Consider the following 13100-nt stretch of genomic DNA (forward strand, 5'->3'; position numbering starts at 1 on the left):
GACATCTCCAGCTGGCTATTGACACACTATCTGTGCCCAATCAGTATTTGCAATGGGAAGTCATCGTTCCCATCTCCAGCTTGACATGATACACATGGACCTGAGTTTCTGGATATTGACCCATCATCAGCATGTGACAACCACTGGTTGGCGATGGGAAATGATTCTCAATGCAAATATATATATATACTTTTTCCAGTGACGAAAAGTCACTGATCTTGAAAAAGTGGAAACAAGCAATATTCAGAAACTCGGGTCCATATGTATTACGTCAGGCTGGAGATGGGAATGATGACTTCTCTTTGCAAATACCGATAGGGCACAGACAGTGTGTCAATAGCCAGCTGGAGGAGATGTCTTCCTGGGACTACAAGCTACAGTAGCATCAACCGTTAAGGGTTAGCCACATTTAGGTGGCAAATATACTTCATGATGTCGTGCAGCTACTGTTCATACCTTACTCAGAGATTTATTATTGCTTATATATATATATACATGATAACCTGAAGAACAGCAGCTGACAACTGGTATTTTGTCGAGGTGAAGTAAACCTGATCCACAATTCTGTTGTGTATGAAATGAAAAAATGCTATGTAAGATTGAATGTAATGGGAATTAAATCGATTTCTATTTCTTTTTGTAAGTTTTCTAAATGAATATTTCTTTCCAGGATGGCGGTAGATCATTATTTTCTTGTCCATAAGTTGAAACATTTTAATGGAAAAAAGTTGCTTAAGTTCGCCATCAACACAAGCACTGAAGCGAGTTAAACCTTAATTTTTTGTTTTGCATTCATTTAATTTTTATTTTGTATATAAAAGAGTTTTTACAGGATGGAGCTAAATAACCTATGGTAAAGAGCGAAACAAAAATGTGATTTGAGAGTAAAAAAATTAATAAATATGTGATGGCAAAGTGTGAAAGACAAAATAAAAGGGGTGGGGGTATTATAAAATGGAATTCTGAAGAATTTTTTTTCAAGAATGAAATGGTAATAAAGGATGAAGAGTGATGAAAGGTGGAGGATAAGAAATTTGAACAACATGAATTAAAATTTTTGCTTTTCTAATTCAAATTACAAGTCTATCAGAAATGTTTCAGGGTGTGGAATACTATAAAAAATGATGGAGGAAGAAAATTTAATGTTGAAAAGTACTATGAAAGAAAGTGGAGTGAATTTTTTTTTCCTTTTTTTTTTCTCTAAAAATGCAATTTACACGAGTTTCTTTAAAATGTGGAATACAAAAACATGAAGTAAACGTAAAAATATATTTCTGGCTGCTGTCATGATGGCGGTGAAGCAGACGTTTAAAAAAATATGGATTTTAATTTTTTTTTAATGCCCCACCACCGCCAACATTGTTTCGAAACGTAGCTTACAAAAACTTGAGAAAATCTCCAAAAAAAAGGGAGAAATTCCGATTTATGTGGAGCGACTGTTCCGAAAGTCCACCACTAAATATTATTATAAATGGTTAGGATACAAAAACAAAATAACTATTGACAGTCTACGCTGAGAAATAATGCATAACAAACAGTTAAAAAGTGGGATAAGGTTTGCCGTAAGGAAGATGAATATATCGCATAAACCTGGGACATTATGCTTAAATAAGTAATCAATAAACAGATGTGGCAACTTCACACAATATGTTCGTTAATGTTCCCCGTCCTTTACTTCAACACTTGTAAGAGTGAAGTGAGCGAAGAAGCTCCTACTTAATCGCTTGCCCTGCTGAAAATAGTTAGTAAGATCTCTCTTCAAAAGCTTCTACATCGTTTTGAAAATAAAGTTCGTGTTTTAAAACACTGTATCTTACAACAGTATATCTAGGATAAAACTGGGATGGTCACTGCTGCGAGAATGACGAAACGATAAATTTGGACTGAAAACGAAACGCCATTCATGTGTTGAACCTGTTGATCGTTCATGCTACAGGTTCAACTGCTCACTTCAGGGCCATAATTCTACTCTAGAAAAAGTTGATTGTAGCTACAGAGCTATTCAATAAAAATAAGTTATTAGTAAACAGTAGATTGTTAATAAGCTGATAAGAAACTTTATTTAGTTATGTAATAAATGTGCAACAACATAAACACACATACAATATATATATACACACACACACACACATAGATATATACACAGAGGATATATATATATATATATATATATAGTAAATGAACCCTATAATACAAGGAGTCCTCGAGGTACACTATACCAGGCCATCTGTCTCACCTCTCCATATAGCCCTACATAAAAGTAGTCCGTATTTTACTAATCGGGTCGATCCCATAAGGTACAGAGCAATGTAGAACTACGATAAACACTAGTCGATCTACACCACTACAGACTCTTTCAATCAACATTTAAAAACATGAAGAAAAAAAAAACTGGTGGCGGTCTGCGTTGGCAAGAATTTTGTAAATGAAGTTCATGATTTCGGATAAATTTGAAGGCAATGGGGAAAAGGGAAGAATCTGTCTCTTAGGGGGTTGTCCCTGGGTCAGAGAGTGTAAAATAATTTTCTAATTTCAGACGAAGAGAAAGCCCTATAATGTTAGATACAAGTTTCCCCCCCATAGCTGAAGAAGTTCTCTAAACACACGAACTACTAACATGGTCAATGTGGACATCACATGCCCCCGCAAAGAAACAAATGGATTTATGCCTATGCATAGAGAAAATCTTCGTTTATAATCAATAAAAGTACCTACTATTTTTTTCAGCTGTTCTGTTTGTGTAACCGGCTTAGGATCACTATCAAAGCCACTGTCTTCCATACCATCCATCGGCAATGTGAATTGTAAATCCAGATCGTAGCTAACATAAAACAAACGGGGAGAAAATGAAAATAGTGATGGAAAGCAAAGAAAGAGTAAATAAGATTCCAGCAATTGAACTCTGTCTTTGCTATTATGTTGGACTATAACAGCAATAACGATCAGAGAAGTATTGCCAGAACATTTTAGGCAAAAGGAAATTAAACGAGCAGCAGTAAACAATATTTATATCTGGAATCCCACGAATGCAACTACCGGAAGTAGAATTGTAATCATGTGACAACAGTAGACGAATATTATTTACCGCTTGGTAAATACACGTCTCTTGTTCACAAGTTCGATTCTGGGTTTAGATCGATCGATAATTATTCTTTAAATTGTATAACTATTTCCCGGATAGATATTTCTATTAAAAACAAAATTTTTGATTATATTTATTTGTAATTTTACTCTGTATTCACAACGAAAACGTGTTTTCTGTTCCTTACCTTCGTAAATAATCTTGGCTTTCACCTCGTGTCAACCGTGATTATATTTATGTAACCCATAGCAACTAACGCACACCTTACTTTTCTAGATATCAAGCACTAAATTGTTTGAGTTAATTTCTCAATTTACTCTTTTAAAATGCCATCCAAATCTTTAAATAAGAAAGCGGTACGTATAACGTAGAACTTTTAAACGTTTTTATTTTTAATCAATGTGAATTACCTTTAGTTTATTGGCTACGTTAGCGTAACACAAAACTATTCAAATCGTTTAGTAACTGTTGCCTGGGCTGGCAGAAAATGTAATTATACATAGAAATTAAATAATATATGTTTTAGTCTTATTCTTACATATGAATATTCCTTTTAATTACCTTTAATATTCAGTTTAATTATCTTTATTTGAGACAATTAAGGTAATTCTAAACTGGTGGAAAGTGTTAACTGCTCACTAAATTAAATATATTAACACTAACTTATTTGCATTCGTGCGTGCGTACGTGTGTGTATGTGTGTATGTTACTTATCCTCAAAACAATTCGATTTTTCTTATGCATTTCCATAGTGATTCTTTCCTCGCTACTACAGCAAGTATGGTGAAGTCTTTGCATGGCTGGTAAAAAAAAAAGTCTAAAACATGTTCGAAGTTGTCTCTCTTAATTATCGAACTATTTGAAATATTGTTAGTCTTAGATTAATTTTCTTTTTCGCACTGTATAATTATTTCAAGTTAACGTTTTCATGTTCCTGATACTAAATATAACAACACAAACCTAGTATCTGAGATTGTTTCAATTATTGTTAAATACGAATTTTTCAGACTAATTAAAAACGAGGAGACCTACAGAATATAAGCTTTGCAGGGACAAGGATTGGGCTGTTAAGAGAGATAAAATTAATGGATAAAATGAGTTAATATTTAATCATATTGTTGTCAACTAATTACATTATGTAAAATAATCCATTGGTTTCCTAATTTAATATAGTATTGATTTTTCTATATTATGCAAAATGATTTAACAACTACTTCAAGAAATGGACATTGTTTCTATAAATAACCACTAAGCTGTGAGGTAAGAGTGAAAATTATTGTCAACCAAATAGACCGAGGTTATCTGAATATTGTCTTGAGTTGAGGTATAACTCAATGGCCATAGATTTGTGTTTCTGAGCTTTGTTTGTTCAGAAATTTAGTTATCTTAACTTCTCAACATTTCATTTCATATTTCTTATAAATGGAAAACTGTTCAAGTTGTATGACTGTTGTTGAATCATTTCCATCATAACTTTTACAAGACAACTTGGATGTTCAACCTCACACTATTGTGTTAGAAAGAAGAAAGGGCTGATATTCAAGAATGTAATTTTCTTTGTCTATTGAATTTCAGATATTGTTTTACTGACTTTTAAATAGTAACACAGTTTTTAGAGAGTAAAACTTGTTTCCCTTAGTGTGATGAGTAATTAAATGGCAAATGTATGCTTTATTTTGATCATTTATATACTATAAGATGTGGGTAAGGCCAAGTGTCTTCTGCATTAGCTCTAGACCAATCAAAGCCTTGAGTGGATTTGGTAGACAGAAACTGAAAGAAACCCATTGCATATAATATGTGTGTGAGATTGTGTCTCCTTATTTTGACATCATACTATAGTTATAAATGAACATTGCCATCATACAAGTGGTATCCTTCATTTACAAACTTCCATGAAAATATATCCAACCATGGAGACATATTACCTTGCTGAAAATAGGTGCAGGTTGGTGACACAAAGGGCTTCAATGAATTCCATCAGATTTATGTATGTATGGAAAAGCAATGACAATGATGACAATTTCCTTTCCTTTTCTTATTTATTCTTTCTCCATTCTTTATTGTTTACCTTTGTAAAATGCCTTCTTTTTTTATTGAAATCCAAAAATCAGTATTTGAATACCAAAAGTTGGATACACAAGAATTGACTAGACACTCTTATTTTTTATTTTTTTTTTTTGTATCATGTGAAAATGGTTTTATCTTCAGTGCACAAAAATCAATAAGCTTCTTCTTCAAAGAGTTAAAAACTGTTGTGTAATTAGTGAAAGGTGAGGAAATGCATGGGTTATTTCAAAGAGTGAATGTCCAACTTATACCACATCTCTAAGACATATTACAGATACTTATAGTTATTTTGACTATGTTGATCATACAATAGAGAAAGGTAGAATGTATATGAAATGAAATGAAATTTATTCTATGTTGTATCAAACATGGACATCAATATCATCTGTCATTGCTTCAATATTATCAATTTAGAGCACTCAGATTACAGGAAATGTGGATATGTTGCGAAGGAGAATGACAAAAATCAGGGTAAGGTTTTTAAAAAATAATGGTATGATAATAAAAACTTTTAAAGATTAACTTTCTATCAGTAGAAATAACATTTCTTGTGAAATTAATTTTCATGTAATTTGATTTTAAATTCTTTATTTGCTTTAACTAACCACTGTTGTAAGCATTCAGGCCAGGCCACTGGTTTGAGGATGACTTATTGTTTTTTGCCCCGCTATCTCAGAGAGGCCCAGAAAATGTTCATAGGTACTGTCCCTTCTCCCTTGACTAACTCGTAAAAAAAAACATAAATATAAATATAATTAGCTATTTGTATTTAATTGGGATATTAAGTTTTTACTAATGTATCTATTAACATGCTGCTTAAATCTTCTGTTATGAGTGTTAACACATTAAGGCCATTTTACAATCATTAAATTTGATTAATGCTATCAATGCTTTATTTGGATTTTATTTTCAACTAATCAATATTTCTACCACTATAATATATATATATATATATATATTCATAAACAACAAAGGTAAGTGAATGAACAATGAATCACTCTCAGGACAGAATATTGGTTTATTGGGGAGAGAGAGAGTGGGAGATGGGGACTTGCAGACTGTTTGCAGTATAACATAGACATGGCATACAGTAGGTATGTTGTTTGTATCCTATCTGTGGGGTTATTTCTTTCTTTTCTTTTTTTTTTTATAAATTGGTTCTTATATTGCTTAATATAATTTTACATTGAAAAATCTTATGAATTAAACCATTCATAATCTAATACATGAAATCATTTTTCATCATAAGCATAAATCAAATTAAGGTGAGTTACTTTACTACAGGCAGTATTAGTGTATATATTTTATAATATATGGAATTTAACTTGTCCAGCCATGCTGGGGCACCGTTTAGAAGGGTATAATCAATTGAATTGACCTCAATATTTATTTTAAGTCTAGTACTTACTCCATCAGTCTTTTTTTGCTAAACTGCTAAGTTGCACAGATACAAATAAACTAATATCAATTAGCAAGTGATGAGAGACAAACACACACACACACACACATTCATATGTATGTATATATATATATCATCATCATCATTATCATTGTTATATATGTATATATATAAGTGAGTTTGGAGGGATAGATTATCCAGGCAGATACTGCATTAGCTGTCAGTTAAGTTCCAATTAATGGTTAACCACAACGATCAGTATTTAACGTCTGTGGCTACAATTTGTTTGTCACTCTGTGAATTCTTCTGGATATTCTTTGCTGGATGGTAAAAATCATCTGTAGTATATGTTGATATTAATAATGATAAAGAATATGAAGACTTGTACATCCTCAAAATTTATCTCATAGTTATGTACAGCATATTATGATGGCCTACATATGCTTCTGCTTATTGACTACTCACTGTTGCAAATGCAACCTTGCAATAATGTTGGTGCTGCTTCATCAGGTTCTGTACATTTGATTGTCCTTGAAGTGAACTGATTGAAGTAAATTTTTCTTAGTTAGTGTTCTATGGGAGTTGGGATGTTGTTATTTATAGGCCACTCCTGTCTGAAGTTAGGGCTTAGTCTAAAATAGGTCATGGTTAAGATTATTGTTTTTGTAAGGCTTTTGTTTGTTTTAATGATTGCGTGTGTTATGTCTTTGATTTCAAGTGTAGTGCTTGCATTGAAGGATTCAAATTTGTTTAGTTTCATTTTTTCGTTGGGCTGCTCATGATTTGTGTTATATATTGGGTAGGGTTTGTTCTTTTTTTAATGATGGTTGTTAAGTATTGTTATGTTTAGGTCATGTTATTCTATTTGTTATATCAAGCTCAATTGTTTCTGAGGTATTGGTTATCTAGAATTATCCCTATATCTCTTAAATGTCCTCCTGTGTTTGTATAAACATCTTAAGGCTTGTTCGTGTCTTGTATTAATTAATGTGTGTTTTGATGTAAAGTTCTATGCATAGGTCACATCTATTTCCCCTTACTTGATAAGGCTTAGCGGTATTAATTAGTTACCAATCAATAGAATAGCTATTGATTTTGCTTCTAATTGACAAAACTAGTTTACTACAGCATCATTCAAGTGTGGTCAATACCAGTGCTGCCTGACTGGCCTCCATGTTGGTGGCATGTAAAAAGCACCCTCTACACTCTTGGAGTGGTTGGCATTAGGAAGGGCATCCAGCTGTAGGAACCTTGCCAGATCAGATTGGAGCCTGGTGCAGCCTCCTAGCTTGCCAGTCCTCAGTCAAACCGTCCAACCCATGCCAGTATGGAAAGTGGACATTAAACGATGATGATCAGGCTTGTATTTTTTGTTTTCCTATTTCTGAAAGAATTTAAATGATTAGCTAGTCTCTTTTTGAAAAAAGAGAGCTGGCCCCTACATGAAAGTAGTCTTTTCTCTATATATAAACATGTCTGTTGATTCACCAAAAGTGATAAATAACAGAACTCAGTGGAAATGTAGAGCATTCTTTAATACGTTGTGACTGAAAGGCTCTAATTTCCAGTATTCAGAGTTTACTCATATCTAATCCTCAGCTAGTAAACTGAGCCCGGTTTTCTTCTGAAATATCCATTGTCTGGATATTTTTTTAAAATAAGAAATGAAAGTTTGAAGAAAATGCTTATCCTTATGTTCTGTTTAAAATCTTTTATAAACAACACATGCAAAAAACAGTTACTTCAAGCTCACACTTTTGATTTCATTTCTGGTTTTCAAACTCCATACAAGTGCATTGCTGTTAAAGCAATGTTCCAAAGTAATACTTTTAACCAATGTTTTTTAAAAACAATAAGTGTGTATGTGGATGTTCATTTTACATACGCTTGTGCAGATGCACACATATACACACACTCATACACACATATATATACAGAATTATGTATTCATGTACACACATATATACAAATGCATATGTGCACATGTGCACACATAGACATCCCCCATACACACATATTAAAACATATCAATAAAACCTATTAATCAAACATTTCAAAATCAATGTTTTTTTTCTGAATCAGAACAAAATTCAAAGAAGCTTACATTTGCATAAAAGATACTTGGTCACATGCATACAACACATTAACAGTCCAGTTCTTTTGTTCAAACTATTACTGTCTTGAGTCAAGATTCTCAATTTTTCACTAGAACAAAGTCCACAATGCATCTTTTATTTGAAGCTGTAATAGAAGACAGTGTGGAACTCAGGCTATAGATCTTTTTACTTGTAGCATACCTCTGCTTTATGTCATTTGCTTATTGATTACTTTTGACTTGATAAAAGGTCAATATTTCTGTATATAAGAAAGTGTAACTGATTGAAGCAATTTTAGTTTATTATTCATACCTTCCTTTTGAAAAGACAGATAATCTTGATCCAAATAGGATTTGAAACTAAAACAAGTAAGAGTAAAAAACTAAATTCATCAAATATTTGCAGCCCTAGAATTCTTGGTTCAATCCCACTGCAAGGCACTTTGGGCAAGTTTCTTCTACTATAGCCTTGGGTTGGCCAATACCTTGTGAATGATATTTGGTAGATGCAAACTATATAAAGAATATAAAATATCAGTAAAAAAGAACCCCATAAAACAGATATTTATTCTGTCTCAAGTTACAGGTACTTCCTTGCCACTCTTACTCTCAGAAATATTTTGAATCAGTAACTATCATATTGGAAACTGATAACCAATAATACTATTGTATCCACCAGTCATGATTTTAAATAAATAAGTAAATAAGATATACAATAAGGTATACAACTGTTTTTCCATTTAGACACACAATTTTAGGGGACAATGTATTCTATTAAATCAATTCCAGTCCTTAACTAGTACTTTATTTTTTTGACCTATCACCTGGAAGGATAAAAGATGATCTTACCAAGATTTGAACTTAGGAACTAAATAGTTATAACTAAATACCACATAGCATGTTTGTCTGACACTAATGAATCTGTTATATATACTTCATATTAATTGCAGATTGAAGGCCAGCAATGTCTTTTGCTGCACTTAGTTTTATCCTTGGTCATTTTGTTTTCAAATTCTACTAGACTGACTTTTGTGTTTCTTCATACAGAGCTATTGATAAAATCAATACCAGTCAAAAACTGAGTTAATATAATCAAAAATACAACACCACAAAAATACAACATCTTGTGTGTGTATCTGTTAGCAATCAGTATTGTAGAGAATGTGTGGAGGCGCATGGCTTAGTGGTTAGGGTGTTGGACTCATGATCATAAGATTGTGGTTTCATTTCCTGCACCAGGCAATGCGTTGTGTTCTTGAGCAAAACACTTCATTTCACATTGCTCCAGTCCACTCAACTGTAGAAATGAGTTTAACCTGGAGAATGATAGGCTCCACCAGGCTTTCTCACCCAAGATATGCTGCATGGCTGCAGCACCCCATTGATCCCCAGGGGGTTAAGGAACTTGTTCATTATAGTAGAGAACTGAACTTTGAGGGAACATCAGTTCCTTCATGTTTCTGTGTTCAACTCCTATGAAGTCTGCTTTAGTATCTCTTCACATATCAATAAATTGAATGTTAGTTTTGTGTTGGGTATGGGATTTAGAAATAATATGATTTACAACTTCAAACAATATTACTACACCCATTGTTTTTTTCCCTTCACCAGATAAAGCAAATAGTTATGTCTAATAAAACAGATTCCATTTGTACCACATTGATGAATGATAAACAACATGCAAATCCATGCTTCTGTAACACTGCACATGTCCTGGTTTTTGAATAACTACATAATGTCCTGCATATCATAAGAGGTGACTAAAAGAGTTGATAACAGTAAAATACTGTCTCAGAAAACCTGTCCAACCCATAGCAGCAGAGAGAGAGGATATAAAACAGTTATAATGATGATGTCATCCATGCTTCTACTTTAATATGGATGTTTTCTCTTTACGGCTTGAGTTCAAATCCCACTGAGGCTTATTTTGGTTTTCATCTTTCAGGATTGATGAAATAAATTCCAGTCACGTACTGGGACCAATGTTGTTAACTTGCCCCCTCCCCTCAAAACTGTAGGTCGTGTGCTAAAAATTAGAAAGAATATCAATATTAATATGGATATGGATTTTAACACTAAACAAGCAATATAAGCTGGCACTCTGTTGGTTCCAATGATAAGGGTTCCAGTTGATCTGATTAGCAGATTAATCTGCTCATGGAATTAATGTGCAAGTGGCTGAGCACTTCATGGACACTCATGCACTTAACATAGTTCTCAGGGAGATTCAGCATGACAAAAGAAGTAAAAAGGTTGGTCCTTTGAATTACAGGTACTACTCATTTTACCAGCTGAGTGGAGTGGAGCAATGTGAAATAAAGTGTCATGCTCAAGGACACAATGTGTTGCTGGGAATTGAACTCATGTCCTTGTGATTGTGAGCTGAAAACCCCTAACCACTAAACCGTACACCTTCAACAATATACTTTGATAAAATCAATTAGTGAAACTTTGTGCCTCTCCTACTGAAAGAATCATGGAGTGGTACTTGTAAGCAATTGCCTTGACATGAAACCACTTACCTCAAGCCTAAAGGCTCATGTGGCTGGAGCTTATCAGGATTTTCAAAGCATTTATCCTGAGAGAACAAGATTCCGCCATTGAAATGGATACCTGTCCATCAGAGTTAAAGCCACTCAATGCCACTGTGCCATTTTCAACTGTGAGCACTGGCGCAATACAAAATAAAGAATCTTGTTCAAAGACACGAAGCATAGCCAAACCCAAGAATTAAACCCATGACCTAGAAAATTGTAAGCCTAAAACCTAACCTCAAAGCCACACACCTTCAATGAGTTCATGTGTTGAAACTGAATTAATTTCATTGTGAAAGAGTCAACCACACCATTTAAAACACACATATAATGTTAACTTGTCTTCTTTCATGATTTCTTTATAGTATTGTTTACAGTTTACTAATTGTGTCAGTGATCAAGTTGTGGATGTTTAACAACAGTTTTTGACATAAGTAGTGTTGAGGACTATCAAGAAATAAAACAAAGACATTGTAATAGTATGTGTTATTCAAATGATTATTGTGACTATGCAAAGAACTAAATGCTATTTTTATTCTTTATCTTTCACTTGTTTCAGTCATTGGACTGTAGCCATGCTTGAAGGGTTTTTAGTTGAACAAACCAACCCCAGTACTTACTTTTTAAGTCTGATGCTTATTCTATTGGTCTCTTTTGTCAAACTGCTTTGTTATGAGAACATAAGCAAGTCAAGTGGTGTGTGTATGGAAGGGAAGGAAACAAACACAGGCATAAAGACACACACACACACAAAACAGACTTCCACAAGTCCCATCTACCAAATTCACTTGCGAGGCATTGGTTGGCCCGGTGCTGTAGTAGGAGAAACACTTGCCTGAACTTGAAATCTTATGGTAGCAAAGCAAGCTTCTTAATCAAACAAACATTAGAAAAATTAATGAGAAGTATATAGAATGGAATCCATTATGAGGATCACAATAGTTGTGAGGTTAAAGTCCTGGGTTTTATTGATCATATCATTATAATTTCATATCTTATAATAGCAGTTATTGTGATTGTAGTCCTAAGTAAAGCACATAACTCTGTTTCCCTCAGCTTGGTTGATAACCAAAATAGTTTCCCTCCCACTTTATGGTTCAAGTTTTAGAAGTAGAAAGGTCATCAAGCTATTGAGAACAAAACACAACTGTTTCATTAAAATCTATTGTAAAAAAAAATGGACATGGAGAATTTGGGAAAAAAATCTAATTCATGTATTTTTTTTGTTTTAACTCATTAGCTTTCAGGTTACTCTGTCAAATGTAATACTTATTTATTCACATTGTTTAGAATTAACTACACATTAATCTCGTAGCTTCTGGATTTCAATGAGGTGATTGTTTATTTTTACAACGATATAATTGTAGGGTAGGTATGAGAGATTGAATCTGCTAAGTTTCAACATAAAGCAGTGAGAATATTTTGGCTATATATAACCAGTATCAATGCAAAAAGGTTAAAGTTTGGCATTAAAAATATGTTTTTATTTGTAGTCTAGTAATTAGCGTCACAGTGGTCATCATGGCCATCATCAACATCATTGTTGTCCTCATCATCATCATCATCATCATCATCATCATCATCATCATCATCATCATCATCATATAAGTGGAATATTAATATACTTCGACATTTGCTATGCAAATAACATATTTTTCCTTACTAATATTACTAACAGCCATCATCGGTGATACTAACAAAAGGTATATCAAAACGGAGATTAAGTGTTTCCAAACAAGCTGGATCAACAAAGGTATCATAACTGTTGTTATTATTGTTGTTGTTTTTGATACTGTTTATTATTGCTATTGTTTATGAGTGTTTTATATTTATACATATATAGATAAATATTTATATCTATACCTTTTACCCTTTACTCTTTAGTATACATATATATATATATATATATATATATATATA

The 13100-nt window shown here is 33.0% G+C and overlaps 2 protein-coding genes across 6 annotated transcripts in view; one reads left to right on the forward strand and one right to left on the reverse strand.

Moving 5' to 3' along the window:
• LOC106875748 (uncharacterized) overlaps positions 1 to 3048 on the reverse strand; it is a 67400-nt gene extending 64352 nt beyond the window's left edge. The window contains exon 1 of the mRNA XM_014924003.2: positions 2716 to 3048. Within this exon, the coding sequence (XP_014779489.2) occupies positions 2716 to 2790 (75 nt within the window). The 5' untranslated portion in view covers positions 2791 to 3048. The remainder of the gene's footprint in view (positions 1 to 2715) is intronic.
• A 205-nt stretch (positions 3049 to 3253) lies between these two features.
• The window catches only part of LOC106875787 (dynein intermediate chain 2, ciliary), a 90706-nt gene continuing 80859 nt past the window's right edge, over positions 3254 to 13100 (forward strand). For 2 of the 5 annotated variants that reach the window (XM_014924063.2, XM_052978417.1), the window contains exons 1-3: positions 3254 to 3438; positions 5567 to 5623; positions 12859 to 12933. In XM_014924063.2, coding sequence (XP_014779549.1) covers positions 3409 to 3438; positions 5567 to 5623; positions 12859 to 12933 — 162 coding nt within the window. In that variant the 5' untranslated portion in view covers positions 3254 to 3408. The remainder of the gene's footprint in view (positions 3439 to 5566; positions 5624 to 12858; positions 12934 to 13100) is intronic. The other 3 variants (XM_014924071.2, XM_052978414.1, XM_052978415.1) reach the window with 3 other exon arrangements.

Source organism: Octopus bimaculoides, chromosome 2 (assembly GCF_001194135.2).
Source record: "Octopus bimaculoides isolate UCB-OBI-ISO-001 chromosome 2, ASM119413v2, whole genome shotgun sequence".
Classification (NCBI taxonomy): Eukaryota; Metazoa; Mollusca; class Cephalopoda; order Octopoda; family Octopodidae; genus Octopus; species Octopus bimaculoides.